Below are 19,778 nucleotides of genomic sequence, written 5' to 3'. Positions count from 1 at the left end.
CTGTCGTGCGGCATGTGCTGGGCACGTGTCACTGGCACGGCGCGATACGGCCACGGCTGGGTTAACGCACATCCATCCACGGGGTCAGCACAGCTCCCGGACACCGACAGCGCACTCGGCAGAGCGCGGCCTCGGGGAAGGGGCAGGCGCTGTGGTCGGCGCGACACAGCTCGGTGCGAGGGGACTGCACCGCGGGTCGAGGACGGATCCAGCGCACGGCCCCAGCCCGCCCCCGCCGCGGCCCGCACAGCGCCGAGCTCCGGCGGCCATGAGGAGGGGCGGGGCCAGCGCGGACACCCCGCCCCGCTGGCATGTGCGCCGTGACGTTCCGGCCAATCAGGAGCTGCCACACGGCAGATCCGGATGCGGGGGCCGGACTTCCGGCTGCGGCCCCGGCGCTCCCTCAGCTGCCGCTCCCGGCCCCGCCGCTCCCGGACCGCTGGACGCGCCGCTCCCGCCGCTGCCGCCGCTATGTCCGCGCCCCGGCCCCCGCAGCCGGCCCTGCCCGCCGCGCTGCTGCTGTTCCTGCTGCTCGCCCTCTGCGCCCGCGCTTCCGACGTGGTGGAGCTGAGCGATGCCGATTTCGAGAGTGGCCTGGCCGAGCGCCCGGGGCTGGTGCTCGTGGAGTTCTTCGCGCCCTGGTGAGGGGCCGCTGGGGGCGGGGGGCCGGGGGCGGGCCGCGAGGGGCACCCGGCCGGTCTGACTCCTTTCCGTGCCTCTAGGTGCGGACACTGCAAGCGGCTGGCGCCGGAGTACGAGTCGGCCGCGACCCGGCTGAAGGGGATCGTGCCTCTCGTGAAGGTGAGCGCGGGCTCCCGCCTTGGGCAGACCCGGGGGCGGCCAGCGGCCGCATTCCTGCTCTGCAGACCTGGCGGTCGCCGTTTGCTTGGTGCCTCGGAGCCCTGAAATAACGTGGAAGGCGGTCCTTGCAGGGCCGCAGCCGCGCGGCGGGTGTGCACAGGGTGTGTGAGGGTTCGCCCCAGCCGGGGAAATGGCCCTGCTCGGCGCTGTGTGATGAGCCTGAGAGCGAGCACCGTGCTGCACGTACCCACTGAGGCATCCTGACTAGGAGATTTCTTTTCTGCACAGAGCTCGTAGCGTTTTCTCAAATCAGGGTTTCTCTCTTCCTTTACGGGAAGTGGCATGGACTCTTGGCACCATGGCCTCCTCGTCAGGTCAGCCTGTTTTCTTCAAATGTTATATGAACTTTGGGACTGACAAGGGGCTGAGAAATTCCATGTCATCGATTGCAAGAAACTATCCTTTCTAGTATTTTTTTTAGTGTGTAGTCTGGTCGAATTTGAAACTATTTAGTCTTTGCAGTGTTTTCTCAAATATTTTTCCGGGCATCTCATTTCCTGTGCTACCTCTTTCCCAGTCTGGGCTATTGAGCACCAGGCAGTGTGTGACGGATCCCTCTAGTCCCTTATTTGGGATGGGTGTGTTAGGGCTGGACCTCAGTCTGAGTAGCAAGGTTTCTTTTCCTTTAGGTTGACTGTACAGCAAACTCCAACACCTGTAACAAATATGGAGTCAGTGGATATCCCACATTAAAGATTTTTCGAGATGGAGAAGAGGCAGGGACCTATGATGGGCCCAGAACAGCAGGTAAGAACTGTTTGGCAGTGTCTGGTTTGCTGATCTGCTGCAGGAGGCAGCATGTAACAGCCAGGGATGCAGAGAAGGTTCACACCTACACATACAGCCCCCAATCCCTTAGTCTCTCCAGAACCCTTTGTGCTGACAAAGCCTGGGATGTTTGTTTTCCCTTAAAGCTCTCCTTTAAAGGTGAAGGTCTCCACATTAGCTCCTAGTTCCCAGGATGCTAGAAAGCTCCTGTGTGAAGCTGATGGGAGCAGTCCTTCAGTTCACATATTTATTGTATGGGAGATGTGTGTGGATTCTGCAGAAACAATTTCTGATCTAGGAAGCTTGAAAAATACCTTATGGAACTTGGTATTGATACCTTTAATTATTTTACTAATCTTTCAAGATGGGATTGTCAGCCATCTGAAGAAACAGGCGGGACCTGCTTCGGTGGCTCTCGGTTCTGTGGCTGAGTTTGAGAAGTTCATTGGTGATAAAGATGCTTCTGTCGTGGGTGAGTAGAGGTGGTGGAAGGAGTGGGCTCTGGGAGCTGGTGTGCAAAGAGCACAGGCAGTGCCACAGGCTGCAGCAAATGAAATTCCCGATGCACGTGAACAAAACCACTGCTGGTAATGAGAGCAATAAAGCCTAGAACATGTATCCAGAGGGATTTTAAAATGTTCAGCCTGGGAAATTTTCGCAACTTAGTTGGACAAAGCTCTGAGCAACCTGCTCTGACTGGGGCTCGTCCCGCTTCAAGTGGGAGATTGGATTTGAGGACCTTTGGGTATTACCTCCAAATTTCTTTCTTTTCCTTTTTTTCTCTTGGCCATCTGGCTTCGTTGGCTCCCGTGGCACCACAGTATATGTTTTCCAAAGGTTGTTGCTTTCTTGGCTGGCTGACAACAGGTAGCTTTGGGTTGTTTTGGATGTGTTTGTTGCTCTGGTGACATCGGAGGGCTGCTGGCATTGGGTGTCTGTGGTTACACGTGGCAGCAGCAGATGGTGCAAATCAGGTGCCATCTTGTGGGTATAACCACATGAGTATTAACCAGCATTCCTAAACTTACCGTTGTTAAGTGCCAGTGGCTGTTACACAATCACCAGTGGATGTCTGGGTGTCCAGGGGACAGTTGTCCTTGGCTGAATGACCAGTTTGGGCTTCTCCTGAGTAACTTTTCTGCTGCTGGAATGGGGGAAGGGGGTGGTGCAGGGAAGCCCTGGAAAATGGGAGAGAAGCAGTCAAAGGTAAACACCTCAGCATGCACTGAAGGACTGGATTCAGGATTGATCCAGTGCATTGTAGGGAGAAATGCTAGGACCTGCAGAGGGTCCAGAGCTGGGTTGGTTTGGGGTCACAGTCTGCCTTTCTGCTGCAGGCTTCTTTGGTGATGCATCTGGGGATGCTTACTCGGAGTTCATGAAAGCAGCCAACAGCCTCAGGGATAACTACCGCTTTGCACACACCACCGAGGAGCAGCTGCTGCACAAGTACAAGGAAGATGGAGAGTAAGTTACTTAATACAAAGATTTCTTCTTATTTAGGCATTTGGAAAAAAATCATGGATTCCACTAAAATGGTTTCAGTTTCTAAACATAGCTTAAGGTCTGGTTTCATCCCCAGCTGACAGTGGTGTTTCTTTTGAATTGAGATAGAAAGGTGTAAATGGTCTCAGAAGTGTTTGTGTCTGCCTCTGGGTCAAAAGTATCTCAACAGAGACATTTTGTTTCCATATTCCTTGTTATGGTAAGAGCTTTGTTTCTCATTGTGGCCTTTCTGAATCATGGAGAAGGAACTGACAGGTACACTTAGTGCACTAGTGCCATCAAGAAACTAGACGGTGATGTTTGAGCTATGAATGGTGAGTGGGGATTGTTACTGAGAGTGGGTTTTTGTCTTATCTGGCTGCTGTCCTTGGACTCCCAGGGACACTTTGAACTAATTGATAATACCTGTTTTCCCACAGAGGTATAGTCCTATTCCGTCCTCCACGCCTGACCAACAAGTTTGAGGAGAGCTCTGTCAAGTATGCAGAAGACAAAATCACCAGTGGAAAGATCAAGAAATTCATCCAGGAGAACATGTGAGTGATTTCTCACCAACAAATGTGATAGACTGGCCCCAGTTGGCTTTGGCCCTGTCAGAGCTTGTTTTTTCGTTGCTGCCACTTCTGCTGCATGTCTTGGCACTGCTTTCCTTTGGGGACACCTTCCTGAAATCCTGATGTGGCTGTTGGCATACACTCTCCATATTCTAACCATTCTGTTTAAAAACTGAACCTGTGAGAGCTGTGCTAGCTTTGGCCTTAACTGAGTCAGCTCTAGCCACTGATGTGGCAGGAGATGGAGATTTTTCTCAGAAAAACCTGGTACAGGAATGAGCAAAGCATTTCTTCCTGGGGCCTGATTGGTCACTGGCATTTAACTCCTGGGTGGGAAGCAAGTGTGCTGTGTCAGGCCTGTTCTGGGGTCATGGACTCTGCTAATACCTCTCTCGTTGACAGCTTTGGCATCTGCCCTCACATGACTGAAGACAACAAAGACTTGATCCAGGGCAAGGACTTGCTGGTGGCATACTACGACGTTGACTATGAGAAGAATGCCAAGGGATCCAACTACTGGCGCAACAGGTGGGAGTGGTGGGGGTGAATGGGCCTCGCACTGTTCCTGCCTTGCTGCGCTTCCAGAGCTTGGGTGACAGTGCTCTGAAATCCTGGGCGATTGCTCCTGGATCCCTGGTCCTTAGGAACCTAGACCTTACCCACAGCCTGCTTCACTGCTGTGCTGTGCAGTTCTGCCCTTCGTGCCTGAGAGCCTGGGCTCACGCAGGTGGGGCATGGAAACGTGCAACACTTGCCTCAGTCACCACAGGCATGAGTCTACTGGTCTGCTTCTCAGCACCATTTCTGTAGGACTTGGCTCTGAACAGCACATTGTGCCACTGAATTCCTAGTCTGATGTGTATGTCATCTTGAAGGGTGTTACATCATGTAGAAGATGTTCAAAGATGTTCAAAGAAATAACACTTTGGGGTTTTATTTATTTTTTTCCCTCAGAGTTATGATGATTGCAAAGAAGTTCTTGGATGCTGGCCACAAACTGTCTTATGCTGTTGCTAGTCGAAAAACCTTTGGCCACGAGCTCTCTGAGTTTGGTCTGGACAGCAGTGTGGGTGAGGCCCCCGTCGTTGCCATCAGAACTGCCAAAGGAGATAAATATGTCATGCAAGAAGAGTTCTCGTGAGTTCTTGAACTTGATGGTAATGGGTCTGATTCAATGGACTTTGGTCTAGAGGTCTCTGACCAGATGATACTTTGTTAGCTTTGAGGAAACAGGAAAGCTGGCTGTTGCAGCTGGAAGAAGCAATTGCTGGGTCAAAATTGCTCCTACTCGTGTGTTTTTCTACTCTTTAGAAAGCTTGCAGTCCCTGCTGTTATATAAAGGGAGAGAATTTAATTCAAGATCCTGAAATTCTGGTTAGGATTTAGGGTGCAACAAAGGGCAGAAGAATTCATTGTACCTTTCATTTTGAAAAAAAAAACCAAAACATGAAGAATGCTGGAATGCCTAAAACTTTGAATGGGATGTGTATCCAGCCTCCTGTCAGAGCCCTTAAGGACATCACTGCACTTGTTCTGGGGTCTACTAAGCCAGCCCCAGACTGGTGCTGTCAGAGATGCAGGTGGCATCTGTTGTGTGGGTGGAAGTAGCTTAAATAAGCCTTGAAAGTTTCCCTCTCTCATCCTGTCTGTGTGATGATGGCTGTAACATCACTTTTCTTTCAGCCGTGACGGAAAGGCTCTGGAGAGATTCCTGCAAGATTACTTTGATGGAAACTTGAAAAAATACCTGAAATCAGAACCTGTCCCTGAAAGCAACGATGGCCCTGTGAAGGTGAGTGTTGCTTATGGCTGCAGAGACACTGCTCAGCAGCAGCTTCCTGTGCCTGTGTGAAGTGCTGGGAGTGAGGATGGTGGCAGCTCAAGAGGCCTCTGTGCTGACAGAGGAATTACTCACTCCCTTGTTCCACTGCAGCTTTCTGAGGTGAGGGAGACATGCAGCTTGCAGTTTGGGTTCTTTTTTTTTTCTCTCAGCATAGTAACTGCTGCTTGGCCCCAGTAGTTACATGCTTTGTGAGTGCAGCAGCATCCAGATTTCCAGGGCTTACACAAAGGCCTGCCCTCTTGGCTTATGCTCAGTCCTTCATGGCATGGTCTTCCTGTTGGTTGTGACTGCACTGTTTAAGGGATCTCCCTGTTTATTTCATCATTGGGATCTGGTACAATTCCTGCCTTTCACCCTCCCAGGCAATTCTGCCCTGAGTAACAGCATTCCCTGGCCTGGCTTTTTGATGAGAGCCTTACACAGGAGAGCAAGTCACGGGATTCACAGATGTTTTTGGGGCGATGGGGACAGCCTCAGCCAGTCCTGCTGATTGCTTGCTGGGATTAAAAAGAAATGGCTTTCTCTTCCTGCGAGGACACCGTATGCAGACCTCACTTGGAGGTAGTGCTGGTAACTTACAGCAGGTTTTTCCCTGCATGGTGCAGATGAGGAGTGCTGTATTTGGTTCTGCTGCTTGCTGTGCAGGTGTGGGAGACCCAGGCTTGGGTGGAGTGTATGGAGCACGTCATGCCATCACCTCATCTCTGCCTTGGAAGGAACTAACTGGTGTGATCAACCCTTACAGGTGGTGGTGGCTGAGAACTTTGATGAAATAGTTAATGCACAAGACAAAGATGTCCTGATAGAGTTCTATGCACCGTGGTGTGGCCACTGCAAGAATCTGGAGCCCAAATACAAAGAACTGGGGGAGAAGGTGAGATTCTTGCAAATGTGAACTAGAATTTTGCAGCACTAAATGATCCTGCAGGTCCTTTCCAGCTTCTGTGATAATGGGGTGTAATTGTGCCTTCCTGAGGATTACAAATTTTGGTTTCTTTGCAGAGTGCAGATATCTTGCAGCAGGATCTGTGGTAGCAACCACACTGGTATATTTAGTCTGTGTTATTGGCTAGGGCACAGGAATATTCTAGGATTCAGTGACTGGCCTCAACTGCCCAAGTTTCTTTTTGGATCTTTTCCCTCTGCATGATGATAGTCTCCCATGTTGTGAAGGTTGGTGAAGTGGCATTCCCTATGCACTGTCCTCTGACACCACTGTCTCAGATCATGCTGACTGCTGGGTTCCTGGATTTTGGAATTGGTTACTGATGGGTTCTTTCTACCCACAGCTCAGCAAAGATCCCAATATCATCATTGCCAAAATGGATGCTACAGCCAATGATGTGCCTTCTCCCTACGAAGTCCGAGGGTAGGTGTGACTGCTGTGACACCACGTGTCAGTGCATGAGTCTGACTTCAGGCACAGCACTGAAGAGCTGAAAGAGCCTCATGGAGAAGGGTGTGGGGGTTGCCAGGCAATAGCTGGGTGACTGCTGGGCAATGGCTTGGTGTGGAGAAATCAAGAGTGAAAACAAAATACACTGATCTGCCTGGCTTCTCCAGGATTCTGGTGTCCTGGCTCTGCCTGGAGGCCTGTCCTGCTGCTTTGGAATCTGCTGAGATTCTGTTCCTGGCAGTGTGAAAACAAATCTGGGCTTGCTGTTCCAAAAGCAGTTCAGCTAGCAAACTTGAACCTGTGAGTTCATCCAGATCTGCCAGGCTCTTGAAGGCCACACCTGGTGCCTCAGAGCCGCTGAAGCTGTGCCATGTTAAACCAGGGCAGTGTGGGATGTGAGTCCCTTCAGTTGGGGCTGGTCTGATAGAAATCAGAGCATCTTAGGAGCTCATGTGTTTCTTCTCTCTCCAGTTTCCCCACCATCTATTTTGCTCCAGCTGGCAAGAAGCAGAGTCCAAAGAAGTATGAGGTGAGTATTTTGCTGTTCTTGATGCTTTGTAAAGAAGTGAAGAGCATCCAGGTGTTCTAATTATACTCAAGCCTCTTTGGAGTAGGGGGTGGCACTGTGTCCTGTTTCCCTGGGAACACACCTGGTGGTACCTGCTGGGAGTGTTGTACTTTAGTTGTAGGCTCTGGGGAGACTCTGCTTGCAGTCACCTGGGTCTCCCTCCAAGCACCTGAGCCCCCCTTCAGGAGAGGGGAGGTCCATCGTGGGTACAGCTCCTGCCTGACTGTCATTTGTTTCCTGCAGGGAGGCAGAGAAGTGAGTGACTTCATCAGCTACCTGAAGCGGGAGGCAACCAACACTCCCGTGCTGCAGGAGGAAGAGAAATCCAAGAAATCCAAGAAGAAGGTGAAGGAGGATTTGTAAAGTACCTACTTGCCATCTTGTCAGAATGAGCTCTGTATGAATTGGGGAAGCGCTGGTCAGACTGGGGCCAGTTCTGGGCTGTGGAGAGCCAGTGGCCATGGGGGCCGAGGGGCCCCAGCTGCTGTATCTAGTAATGTTTAATTTTCTGCCGTCTCTTAGCTGCACTGTTGTGGGGCTCCCCAGGTTTGTTTTGTGGTTTGGGAGGGGGTGGGGGTACAGTTATTTTCTAATTTTTTTTGTACATTTGGAGAAGTGAAACAATAAAATGACCCCCTTAAGACCAAGTGTCCCTGTCCTGAGGAAGCCCATCAGACCTAGCAATGGGATCCTGTTCTTCATAGGCAGCAGCTTCCTGCTGCAAGTTGTTCCCTACAGTGAGCCCTCCTAGTCACTGACTTTGGCTTTTAGCCCATTATCCTCTTTCCTCAGCTGCCTGAGCCCCTCCAGAATGTAGCAGCAACAGCAGTCCCAGTGTTGGGCTTGGGGCGCTGCATTTACACACATTTTGGACAGGGGAGCTGTGGCCACAAGTGCCTTTGCTGTGTGCTGCCCTGGTGAGTTCAGAGGTACATGGTGCATACTGTGCCTGTGGGCAGCAGCGCAGGCTGGCAAGGGCCTCACTCAGCAGCAGCAATAAATCTGCTTTCAAACTGGTGCAGGAGTCTTCAGCTCCACTGACATCTGACAATTACCCATGTAACAGTAGTGCTGCTTCCTTGATGGGCAGGACCGTGCTCTCCATCAAGCCAAGGAAAGTCAGGAAAGTGGTTCTAGTCCTGTCTTTGCTCCCTGCTCTGTGACTGTTGCCCTGGTGCCCGTTGGGGCACTGAACACAGGTAAAACTTGTCAGCATCTTTGGCCCATAGCATCACTGCTGGTGCTCAGGGCAGCCTGGGTGAAGTTAGCACAGGCCTGGGGAAACTTTCAGGCAGGATGGACAGAGGATGTGGAAGCGCTGTGTTGGTGGCTGCCCAGATGTCCCCCACTATCCTGCAGCTGCACTGAAGGTACTGAGCTTCAAAGTGAGGAGAAAAAGGCATCTGATGAAGTATTTGTGTATTTGCTGCCTGGAATATTTGGCAAACAGGATGGCTACAGACCTTTCAGTGAGGCCTGCGTGGAGAGCTGGTCCTGTGTGGAGAGCTGGTCCTGTGTTAGGGAGAAGCCACCACCCAAAGTAACACATTTCCCCCAAGCAGGGAATGGTGCTTCAGGGTAGCTGGAGCAACTGGCACTGCTTCAAAGACTGGGCCGGATGAGCAAGGAAAAAACAGCAGCAGCAGATTGCTTGGGAGACCCCGCTTCTTGTTAGAATCAGGCTTTTGATGTGAGACAGCCTTGGATGGAGATGCTCACAGTGATTCTTCTGCTGATAGCTGGGATAGGCCAGACCCGGCCTGCAGCCTCGGTACCGGAGACGCCCGGCCACGGCATTGCCGGGAAGGCGCGGCGGGCGGTCCCGAGGGGCAGGGGCGGGCGGCGGGAGCCCTGTGGCGGGGCTCGCCCTGGGCCAGCTATTTTTGCCGCCGGCGCGGACTAATCCCCTGAGCCGCTTCCCGGCATTAGGTAACGGCGCGGCGGCATGCGCTCCGCGGTGTCCCCGGCCCGGGCAACCCCCGGCAGTCGCGGCGCGGCGGGACCGGCGGCGGCACGCCCGGTGCTGCGGGCTGGGGGCCGTGGGCAGCCGCCGCCGAGCCCCGGGCGGGCCCGGACCGAGGCCAGCGGGTAGCGGCGGGCGGTGAGGAGCGCCGGGGGCGGACATGCCGGGCCCGTCGCCCGGCGGCTCCCCGGAGAGGGAAGCAGGGGCCGGCGGGCGGCCGCGGGGGCCTGGCCAGGACCGGCGGGTGCGGTTCCGGCTGCCTCACACCGCCATCGCGGTGCCGTCGGTGCGCGAGGAGGAGCAGCTCTTCTACCGGCGGCTGGAGGCTCTGGCCGTGCCGGGGCCCGGCGGCTTCGGGCCCCTCTTCGCTTCCGACGGTTGGAGCGACTTGACGGGTGAGCGCCGACGGGCGGCCTCAGGGCCAGCCGGGCCGGCGGCCCAGGCTCGGACGGCCGGTACCGGGGAGACTCGAGCAGGGAGTGCCAATTTCGGGACTCCTGGCTCGGCTGTCAGCGCCTCCTCCCGCGCAGAGGACCGGCTGCTGCGGAAGCGCGTGGTGCGGGCCGGGCCGGGCGGGCCGCGGCCGTTGCCGGGCCAGGAGGTGTCGGTGAAGGTGCTGGGCGCCCTGGAGGACGGCGGGCTGGTGGAGAGGGACCCGCGGCTCATCTTCGTGCCGGGTCACGGGGACGTCGTGCAGGTGAGCCCGAACCGGTGCGCGGTTCAGTGCCGTGCGGGCTCAGCGCCGCCCTGGGCTCCGACCCGCCAGCCCCGCCGTGCCCGTCCACAGGCTCTGGAGCTGGGCGTCCCCACCATGCAGCCCGGGGAGGTTTCCTTCTTCCTCGCCGCTTTCCCCTACGCCTACGGCCGCCCGGGCAGGTAGGGCGGGGGAACGAGCAGGCGGGGGATGGAGCACGCGGGGGGCGGGAGGGCAGACGGACCGGGGCGGGCGGACAGGAGGGACGGGCGGGGACAGGAGGAGCCGAGCCAGTGGGGCCGGCAGAGCAGGGCACCGGGGCGGGCAGGGGTCGCGGGCAGCCGGCGCTGTACCAGCAGGGAGCCCGACGTGCCCCCCGAGGCGCCGCTGCTGTTCGAGGTGACGCTCCTGGAGGTGCGGGACGGCCCCGACCCGCAGCCGCTGCCGCCCGCCGTCCGCCTGCGCCTGGGCTCGCAGCGCCGGGAGCGGGGCAACTTCCACTTCGCGCGGGGTGACTTCGCCGCGGCGCTGCGGTCGTACCGGCTGTCCCTGCGCGCCCTAGACGGCCCCACCGCCGGTGAGACCGGGCGGGAGGGAGGGAGGGCCCCGGGCTGCGGGGCTGGAACGCTGAGGTCGCCACTCGCCCCGCAGCTCCGCCCGGACCCGAGGAGGAAGAGGAGCTGCGGGAGCAGCGCGTGAAGTGCCTCAACAACTGCGCGGCTGCCGAGCTGAAGCTGGGGCGGGCGGAGGAGGCGCTGGCTGCCTGCGAGGCGGCCCTGCGGATCTGCCCCGACAACGGTCGGGCGTTGCTACGGCGCGGGCAGGTGAGACTCGCATCGCCCCGCACCGTCCCGCGCCGCTCGGCCCGGCCGTCCAGCCACCCTCCGCTCCTCTCCCCACAGCTGCTGGCAGAGCAGGGCCGGGACGCAGAGGCGGCGCTCGTCCTGAAGAGAGCCCTGGAGCTGGACCCGGCCAGCAAGGTGCGGGATGCGGAGTGCGAGGGCGGGCGGTGGTCCCACAGCACCTGGTACTAGGAGTGACGGGGAGGAAGAGGATCTCGTGGGAGTCGGTGGGTCGGGTATCCCACCGCAGCCGCCCCTCGTCCGCAGGTGATCCACACCGAGCTCTCACGGCTGGCGAAGCGCCAGAGCCCTCCATCCAGCACCGGCCCGCAGAATTCCCGCCACGACCCGATGCCGCCGCCGAGCCCCGCGTGCGTAGGCGACCTGGGCTGTGCAGGGACGGATGCCCGTCCCGTACCCGGTTGGCGCGGATAGCGCTTATAGCCGTCCCTCCCTGTAGAGCCCCCGCACCGCCCTCGGCGGAAGGAGCGATCTGAGCGGCCCCGCAGCGCCCCAGAGCCTGACCGAGGACATAGAGGAGCTCTCGTACCATCCTCCCCCCATCGCCCCACACGCCCTGGGGCGGGGGGCCTGCGGGAGGGGCGGGACGGCGCCCGCCCCCCGTCCCGCACCGCCCGTCCCGCACCGCTCTCTCCGCGGGCGGGGCTCCCTCGCTCCTCGTGACGTCACGGCGGGGGGCGGTTCCTCCTGGCCCGCATCCTCTCGCGCGGAGGTGGCTGCAGCGCGTGCGCCCAACCTTCCGCCTTTTTCGCCCCCGCCGGCAGAAGGGAGGCCATAGCCTGCGGCCAATCAGGCGGGGCCTTGCCGGAGAGACGCGCCAATGGGAGTGCAGCGGGGGGTGGATCGGCGCAGTGATTGGCTGTCGCATCCCTTAAAGCGCGGCGCGGGGCGGGGCGCGGGGGGGGTCAGTGCGGGACGTGGCGGTGGAGTGGAGGTGGGAGGGAGCGGCGCCATGACCCGTGAGTTGGGGGGGGAAGGCAGGAAGGAAAGGGGGTTGCGGCTCACGAGTGTGGTGGGAGGCTGCCCTGGGACCCGGGAGTGCGGCGGAGCCGGGGTCAGGGGCCATGCCGTGATCCGCCGGCGCGCCGAGACCCGGCCTGCGGCCAGCGGTCGGGCCGGGTGTGGGGGGTGGCGGCGCGGCCCGTAAGCGCGGCCGGGCTGCGCTGAGGCCGCCGCGCTTGGCAGGCGGGAACCAGCGCGAACTGGCGCGGCAGAAGAACCTGAAGAAGCAGAGCGACTCGGGCAAGGGCAAGCGGCGGGACGACGGGCTCTCGGCTGCCGCCCGCAAGCAGAGGTGAGCGCCGGGCCGGCCCGCCGGCTTCCCCTGCCCCGCTCCCTGCTCCCGCCCCGCGGCGGTGCCGGCCCCGCCGCCAGCCCCGCCGCGCTCCCCGCAGGGACTCGGAGATCATGCAGCAGAAGCAGAAGAAGGCCGATGAGAAGAAGGAGGGCAACAAGTAACAGGCGGCCGCGCCGGGCTGCCGCCCCAGGGCCGGTCCCGCCGGCAGGATGCCCCGCGCCGCCCCAGGCCGGGTCCCGCCGGGACCCCCGGCATCGCCCCGCGCCCTGCGGCGCCGTCCCCTATTAAAGTAGCTGTGGAGCCCTGCACGCTGCGTCTGCTCGTCCGTGCGCCGGGCGGGGGGTGGGCGAGCATGGGTATTGCCGGCGGAGCAATCGCGTCCGCGGAGAAGGACCGAGCACGGCCGTGGCGGAGTCAAGCGGCGGCATCTTGACGGTGAGGAACAAAGGTGGGGTCGGGCCTGGGCGGCCCTTGGGGCAGCACCCGGGGCTCCGCGCGGGGCTGAGGGCCGAGCGCCCCGGGGCGGCTGGGAGAGCTGGCAGCGTCGAGGAGTGAAGCTGACCGGCACGGCGCCGGAGCGGGCCGGGGCGCAGCCGGGGCTCCGGGCCGCTCGGAGGGCGGCGGTGGAGAGATGGCGGCCGGGCCTGCGCACCGGGGGAGAGCCGCGCTGCGGCACGGCCGGGGCGGGCCCAGCTGTGGCTGCCCGTCCGGCAGCAGCGCGGAGCCGTGCGCCTGGCGACGGGGTCCAGCCCCGTGCTGAGGCCGGCGCCGATCGGCCTTTTCACCTCCCCGCAGGGCCATAATAGTGGCGTCAGCCCCAGCCGGCAGCACGGCGACGGGTCCCGCGGCAGCCTGGGCTCCGAGCCGAGCCAGATGCAGCGCCGCCTTCCACCGCGCCGGTGCCGTCCTTGGCGCTGGTCCCGCAGAACAGGCAGCCCGGAGGCTGGGGCTGGCAGCGGGGCCCTGGTTACCCGGGGGCCCTGAGGAGCTGCTGCTCGCCATGGCCGGCTGCCTCTGGTCTGTGTGCACCCCCTCTGCCAGGCCAGGCCACAGCTCCGTCTTGTTCCCCATCAGCATCAATGGCTGTGACTGCTCGACTGTAGGACAGAAGGGTGGCATGGGGCTCTCTGGGGCTGCCCCAGAGGGCCATGCCAATGCTGTGGCAGGCTGCCCAGTGGCCTGTGCTTGCAGCAGGCATGAGCAAGGCATTGTTTCCCCAGAGGACAGCCTGCGCTGCCTGCAGCACGGGGGTCTAGCAGAACCCCCATCCGACTCAGGCTCTGTGGGGACTTGCAGCAGTGCTGCTGACTCGGGGTGTTTCACAGAGCTGGCACCCCCTTCCTCCATCCCCATGGCAGCAGCCTGCGCAGGGCAACGGCCTAGGCTCAATTCAGAGTTTTATATAAAAATGTATTCAGGCAGGTATTTACAGTGAATGCACCACGGCAGTGGCAGCCAGGGCAGAGCCCTGCTCCCCTAGTGCACCCAGTGAGGCCAGGGCCTCCAGGCTGCGGGCAGAGCACCTGCCACCAGCTGGCTCTGGCCCTTTGGGTGGCCCTGGCATCCATCTCCCATGTTCCCCTCAGGCTCTCGGGTGCTGCCTCTCCTGGGACAGGGGGTCAGGGGAGGCCAGGAGGACCAAGCAGGGCTAGGGCACAGGCACAGGGCACAGCAGGGACCAGCCCTGGGCGCAGTTTGTCCCGGCAGGTGCTATGTGGAGACGTTGATGCGCTGTGGAGCACGTCGGCGCCGCACGACGCGTGGCCCTGTACTGCTGCGTCGGTGTTGTGGGGAGCCATGGAGGCAGAAAGGGCTCAGCAGCAGCCACAGGTAGAGCAGGACACAAGCCCAGCACGAGGACACCTTCACCCAGAAGGTTGACCAGCTGCCATGTGTGAAGGTGGTCTCCAGCACTGCGTTCTCATAGCTGGTGGGAGAGGGCAGGGCTGGGTACCCAAAGGATGCCAGCAGAGGCGGTTCCAGTGCCAGCTGCAGCCACCAGATCACCCTGTGTCCCAGTGGCCACGTGCCCCTAGGCATGTGCCTTCCATGGCCCCCCAGCCCTTCTTGCTGCGCTGCACGGCTGCCACTGGAGCAGTGCAGGTCTGCGGGCACAGTCCTGAGCAACCCCAAGCAGGTGCCAGCTCGGTGATACTGGCACAGCCTGGCACAGAGGTTTGGAGTGAGAGCAGGGAGGGCTGGGCAGCAGCACAGAGCCCTACCTGAACCAGTTGGTGAGTGTCATCATAACATAGAGCGAGGCAAGGAAGAAGACAAAGTGGAAAGCTGAGTAGCTGTAGACCACCCGGTCCTGCTCATCCTCAATGATGAACTGTCCTCTGGCACTCTCCTCTACTTGCTCACATGTCTGGTCAGTGCCTGGGGGAGTGTGGGGATATGGCACTCCCAGGCTGGGACACAGGCTCTGTCCACTCCCACACAGACACTGCACTCACCTCTCAGCTCCTCCTCCATCTTCTCAGGGCAGCAGAAACAACAGGAAGGTTTCTGCAGGGAGAGCAGAGTACTGACAGCCCAGCCCCGTGGCCAGCAAGGCCAGGCTGAGCCCTGCCTGATGCCAAGGCAGGTGGTGTGGGCAGCCCTCTGTGCTTTGCCAGACAGACCTGCCCCTCTCTGGGGCTGGGACAGGGCATTGAGGTGGTGGGTCTGGGGCGCCCTTAGCAGGAGGACATGGAGCACAGCTGCATCCATACTCACTTTAAACTCAAAGCTGTAGACTTTGACCATCCAGAGGGGCCCAAAGACCTCAGCGAGGTACGAGGCTTCATTGCTGTGCCCAGGAGAGAGGCAGAAATCATGACACAGGCACCCATCGCGCTGTGCTAGGCTCCCAGCCTGCCCCATGGATTCCCAACGCCACAGGAGCTCTGCTGTGCTGCCCGTGTCCACCCACCAACGCCCCACCTGCTCCTGCCCTGCCGCCCCTCGGGACAGCCCTGGCAGCCCGGCCGTGCCCGGGCAGGGCACACGCACCATGCGAAGAGCACGCAGGCGTACATGATGGCAGCGCCCAGCACGGCGACGGTGGTGTCCTCTGTCTGCAGCTCATCCTGCCCGACCCCCGGGAAGCACACGGTGAGGTTCTGCCCCTTGTACAGCACTGCAAGGAGGTGGACGTGAGAAGGGCATGCATCATGGGGGGACGGCTGGTGGTGGACAGGGACACCCACCTCTCTCTGGGGGACGGCTGGACAGTGCAGAGAAGGTGAGGTACATCACATAGCAGCTGATGATAGAGGACTGCAGCAGCCCTGCCCGCGGCTGCTCTGCAAGAGCGCAGATAAGAGGTGTTACTGGAGTTCCTGGAGTAACCTGAGCTGGTGGGTGGGGCTCTCAGGGGGCCCTGGACAGCCCCCTCCTGCCACTCGCCCATCCAACGCCTCGTGCCAAGGTAAAGGAAGGGCCAGGAACCCAGAACTGGGTTCTCCTCCAGTGCCCCAGTGCTGGCCCTGAGCTGGGGCCCACAGTCAGCACAGGACACAGCTGGCCATGCAGCATGGCAGCCCCAGCACGCTGTGCTGTGTGATACTCACTGAGCCGCACACACGGTGTGATGGAGATGAAGGACATGATGCCACAGAGGCTGCCATTGATGGCAAGCAGTGCTTTGTTGAGGTGGCAGGCGGCTGGGTGGGTGTAGAACTTGTAGAGGAAGGAGAAGGCGGCAGAGGCGAGGGTGTAGAAGGTGGCCGTGGCCAGCAGCACAGCCAGATACCAGCGCTTGTCCTGCGCAGCTCCTGTCAGCCTGCAGAAGAGTGGATGAGCAGTGGCAGGGGACAGGTACCCACCCGGCACCCCTGCACTCACCAGTTCTTGTTCCAGGTGTGTGCAAAGGCTGTGATTAGCACCAGCTGGATGAGGATGAAGGCGAAGCCCCCACAGACACCTGTGTAGTGCCAGGCTGGGGGAAGACGGCAGAGGTAGAGATGGCACAGGGCAAGTGGGGTACAAAAGGGGTGCCCAGGGTCCCAGCTCAGGTAGGGTGGGGACACACCTTGGATGAAGTTCTCCTCAGGGATGAAGAAGCTTGCGGCCCAGAGGCCCACCAGCACCAGCAGCTTCAGGAGCCAGAACCTGCAGGGCAGGTAACGTAAGTAGGACAGAGCCCCTGATAGCCCCGTCCCAGAACACCCTGTCCCAGCCCCATGGCCCATCCTCACCCGTTGTGGAGCTGCGCACGGCAGTCAGAGCTGGAGCGCACGTTGAGCAGCAGGGCAGCCTGTGCCAGGTGGAAGCAGGCAGTGCCAAAACAGACCCGGTAGACGGCCGAGGAGCCCACCAGCTGCTCGCAGTCTGTGCCCCCAGGCAGGTGTTGGCACAGCACCACGGAGAAGGGCACCTGGCAGGCACGGTGGTTGATGGGACAGGGCTGCTGGTGCGTCCACCCACCATCCCCCAGTGCTCATGGCATCCAGCCCATCCAAACTTTCAATATTCCCACCATTCCCAGTACCTTTCTCAGTACCCTGGGACTGCTGGGACCCCCAGCATGCCAGGCAAATCTTGCATCTCTGGTACCCCTGGCACGCCTTCCTGCTTGGCACCTCCAGCACCCTTGTCACTCCCAGCAGCCCTGTCACTATCCCACCATCCCAGTATCCTCAGAATCCCAGTACTCCTGATGCCCACGGCAATTCTGACATGCCCAGTGCTCCCCTGGGTGCCCTGAAGTGCCTGGCACCCCAGTACCCCCAGAACTCATGGTACCCTTGGGACCCCCAATACTCCTGGTACCCTGGGTGTCCCGGTTCCCTCTGTCACCTTCTCCGTGATAGCCTGGGCCACAGTGCGGGACAGCATGAGGCAGCACACAGCAGAGGCCAGGACGTGCAGGAGCGTGTAGAGGATACGCGTGCTCGTGGACACGCGGAGCCCGTGACAACCGCAGCAGAGCTGGGGAGGGGCACGGTCACTGGGGATCCCGGGGGACCGGCACTCCTCCCCAGCCCGGCCCAGCGCACCCTGCCCGCCCAGTCCGCTCCCCGTCCGCTCCCAGCCCCGCCGGACCCCAAGTCCCACCTGGAGAAGCAGCGGGTGCAGGAGGTGCCCCCGTGCCGCTGTGCCCGCCATGGCCCAGCTCGGCTCGGCTCTGCTCAGCCCCCGCGGCGTTGATGGGATTAGGGGATTGTCAGCTCGGCCCGCCCTGCCATCTGCTCGCTGTTCCCTCCAGGCAGCCACCCCTGGCGTGCTCAATGGGCACTGTCCGGTGACTCCTGGCCTTGGGCATCCCTGCCCTGAGCCCGGCCCTCCTTGGGCAGGGCAAGGCCCGAGCAGGTGCCCTGGACATGAGCTTGCGTGAGGGGCACCTGTGTTCTGCACAGGGCGTCTCCCTGATCCCAGAGCGGTACCATACAGCTGTGTGGAGGGGCTGGGGGATGCGGAGTTTACTGGAGGGGGGAGCAGCACCGGGCACAGAGGCACCCAAGGGACACAGGTACCTCGCTGGGTAGCGGGGCGGCGTGAAGCGCATCCAGCGGGTAGCAGGCTGGCCCGGGGTCGGCAGGAGCTGGGGACGAGCAAGGGGATGCAGGGGGCTGGCATCGCCTTTCTTCAGCCGCTCCACAGCCACTCAGGCTTTGTGCGGGCAGAGCCCTGAGACGGCGGCTGGCGGGGCTGCGCCTGCAGCGGCGATGACACGGATCTCCCGTGCCCCCCCGCTAGCGCACACCGCGCAGGGCCAGGCCCGGCCCGCGGTGTCCCCACGGCGGGGGGTGACATGCCATGGGAGCGGCGGGGGCGGCAGCCGGGGCCGCGCTGCCGTACGGCCTCCGACGGCCCGGCACCGGGGCACGGGGAAGCACGGCCACAGCCCGGCCGCTTCTCGCCTCCGGCAGCGCCCGGGGAGTCGGCCAGGCCGCCGCCGCGGCTGCCCCGTCCGCCCATCCGTGTGGGGGCGGCGGCGGCCATGTCGGGCTGGCTGACCCGGCAGTCCCGGTGCGCCGCCAGGGGGCACTCGCGGGCAGCGGCGGGGCGGCGCCCGCCCGGCCGGCTCCGCGCCTCGGCAGCGCCGGCGGCCCGCTGCTAGCGAGCGGCCCGGAGTGCCGGCACTGGCAGCTGCGAGCTGCGCGGAGCCCCGAGAGCGCCGGGGAGCGCTGGCCGTGCCCTCTCGGCGGGGCCGGGCCTGGAAGCCGGCCTCGCCCGCGCTCCGTTCTGGCGGCGCGCGCCGCTGGCCGCCCCCGCTGGCGGCACACGTGACCGGAAGCGGGCCGCGGCGGCGGCGGCATGGCGGCGGAGGGCGATGTGGAGCTGGAGCTGGAGACGGAGCCCAACGGCTCCGGCGGCGGCAGCGATGGGGCGGGCGGGCGCGCGGCCGAGAAGCCGCGGAAGCACGATAGCGGCGCGGCGGACCTGGAGCGCGTCACGGACTACGCGGAGGAGAAGGAGATCCAGAGCTCCAACCTGGAGACGGTGCGGCGGCGGGACGGGACCGGGCCAGGGTGGGAGGCCGGGCGCTGCCTGCAGCGGGGCCGAGCTGGGCGCTGACAGCCGCGCCTGCACGCCGGTGCCGGTGGCCGTGCCGCCGGCGTGGCGCTGACCCGCCCGGTGCCGCGCATCGGGGTGACCGCGCTCGTTCTGGCAGGCTATGTCGGTGATCGGAGACCGGAGGTCCCGGGAGCAGAAAGCCAAGCAGGAGAGGTAACCGTCCGCGCTCGCTCCGGGGCAGTGCCTGTCTTGCAACTTGTCGCCGCTCGGGACACGACCCAGGCATCTGCTGTCCTGTGCGACATCCCGGCCCCTCCCCGGCCCCCTCCCAGCCCCACGCTGCTGTGAGGGGTCGCTCCTGCCCACCTGACGGCCGAGGGAGCACCGGGGCAGGGGCCGGCAGGGACTGTTGGTCACCGGAGGTTTGTCCATCTCTTGTCGTAGGGAGAAAGAACTGGCAAAAGTGACCATCAAGAAGGAGGACCTAGAGCTGATTGTGAGTACGGGCGGGACCCCAAGCAGGCTGTGACATGTCCCAGATGTGGGTGCACCCACGGAGGAGGCCGGGGCATCCTGCCCTGAGGCCGGTCCAGTGTCCCCATGGGTGGGTGTCCCCCAGGGCCCTGCGGGTGCTGTATGGGGCTGTGTCTGTTTTTCTGCAGATGACAGAGATGGAAATATCGAGGGCCGCAGCGGAGCGCAGCCTGCGCGAGCACATGGGCAACGTGGTGGAGGCTCTCATCACCCTCACCAACTGAGCTGGGGGGCCATGGGCTGCCAGGCATGGGCCTCTTGCCATACCAATAAAGGCACTGGTGGGACTGGGCTGTCTTTGTGGTCTACACAGTGCTGAGCACATGCCCCTGGCCCTGAGTGCATGGCACCCACAAGTGGGGCCCGGTCATGTGGCATTGTGTTGGCAGTGCCAGCTGGGCACCCCCTTGACAAGAGCAGGACAAAGTGACCTGCCTGAGCAGTGAGATGTTCTGCTCTCCCCCTTTTAATCTCTGCCCCGGGACAG

The 19,778-nt window shown here is 61.3% G+C and overlaps 5 protein-coding genes across 5 annotated transcripts; 4 read left to right on the top strand and 1 right to left on the bottom strand.

The window, feature by feature from the left end:
* Window positions 1-444: 444 nt before the first annotated feature.
* On the top strand, window positions 445-8,143 carry PDIA3 (protein disulfide isomerase family A member 3). Its single transcript, XM_063170102.1, has 13 exons — window positions 445-641; window positions 723-801; window positions 1,491-1,608; window positions 1,994-2,101; window positions 2,967-3,096; window positions 3,555-3,671; window positions 4,092-4,217; window positions 4,644-4,826; window positions 5,373-5,481; window positions 6,278-6,406; window positions 6,822-6,901; window positions 7,400-7,457; window positions 7,740-8,143. Exons 1-13 carry the CDS (start codon window positions 472-474, stop codon window positions 7,857-7,859), a joined length of 1,527 nt encoding a protein of 508 aa, XP_063026172.1. The 5' UTR covers window positions 445-471; the 3' UTR covers window positions 7,860-8,143.
* A 1,476-nt stretch (window positions 8,144-9,619) lies between these two features.
* On the top strand, window positions 9,620-11,914 carry LOC134425051 (peptidyl-prolyl cis-trans isomerase FKBP8-like). The gene is made up of 8 exons (XM_063169240.1): window positions 9,620-9,854; window positions 9,990-10,156; window positions 10,247-10,335; window positions 10,513-10,730; window positions 10,805-10,977; window positions 11,056-11,133; window positions 11,263-11,366; window positions 11,456-11,914. Exons 1-8 carry the CDS (start codon window positions 9,620-9,622, stop codon window positions 11,490-11,492), a joined length of 1,101 nt encoding a protein of 366 aa, XP_063025310.1. The 3' UTR covers window positions 11,493-11,914.
* SERF2 (small EDRK-rich factor 2) lies at window positions 11,914-12,621 on the top strand. Its single transcript, XM_063169235.1, has 3 exons — window positions 11,914-11,975; window positions 12,202-12,310; window positions 12,411-12,621. The coding sequence occupies exons 1-3, from the start codon at window positions 11,969-11,971 to the stop codon at window positions 12,472-12,474; spliced, it is 180 nt and encodes a 59-aa protein (XP_063025305.1). The 5' UTR covers window positions 11,914-11,968; the 3' UTR covers window positions 12,475-12,621.
* Window positions 12,622-13,693: 1,072 nt separating this feature from the next.
* On the bottom strand, window positions 13,694-17,994 carry SERINC4 (serine incorporator 4). The gene is given in 13 exon segments (XM_063170101.1): window positions 13,694-14,240; window positions 14,536-14,712; window positions 14,714-14,755; window positions 14,757-14,821; window positions 15,032-15,104; window positions 15,308-15,434; window positions 15,505-15,600; window positions 15,868-16,079; window positions 16,142-16,235; window positions 16,329-16,408; window positions 16,495-16,673; window positions 17,096-17,227; window positions 17,354-17,994. Coding segments are annotated over 13 exon segments (2,016 nt in total). The 5' UTR covers window positions 17,876-17,994; the 3' UTR covers window positions 13,694-14,023.
* A 524-nt stretch (window positions 17,995-18,518) lies between these two features.
* On the top strand, window positions 18,519-19,578 carry HYPK (huntingtin interacting protein K). Its single transcript, XM_063170100.1, has 4 exons — window positions 18,519-18,742; window positions 18,915-18,970; window positions 19,202-19,253; window positions 19,420-19,578. Exons 1-4 carry the CDS (start codon window positions 18,557-18,559, stop codon window positions 19,513-19,515), a joined length of 390 nt encoding a protein of 129 aa, XP_063026170.1. The 5' UTR covers window positions 18,519-18,556; the 3' UTR covers window positions 19,516-19,578.
* The last annotated feature ends 200 nt before the right edge of the window (window positions 19,579-19,778 follow it).

The sequence above is a fragment of the Melospiza melodia genome, chromosome 15 (genome assembly GCF_035770615.1).
Source record: "Melospiza melodia melodia isolate bMelMel2 chromosome 15, bMelMel2.pri, whole genome shotgun sequence".
In the NCBI taxonomy this organism is placed as follows: domain Eukaryota; kingdom Metazoa; phylum Chordata; class Aves; order Passeriformes; family Passerellidae; genus Melospiza; species Melospiza melodia.
Note: the sequence above shows the minus strand (reverse complement) of the source record. Positions and strands in the feature narration are given on the sequence as shown.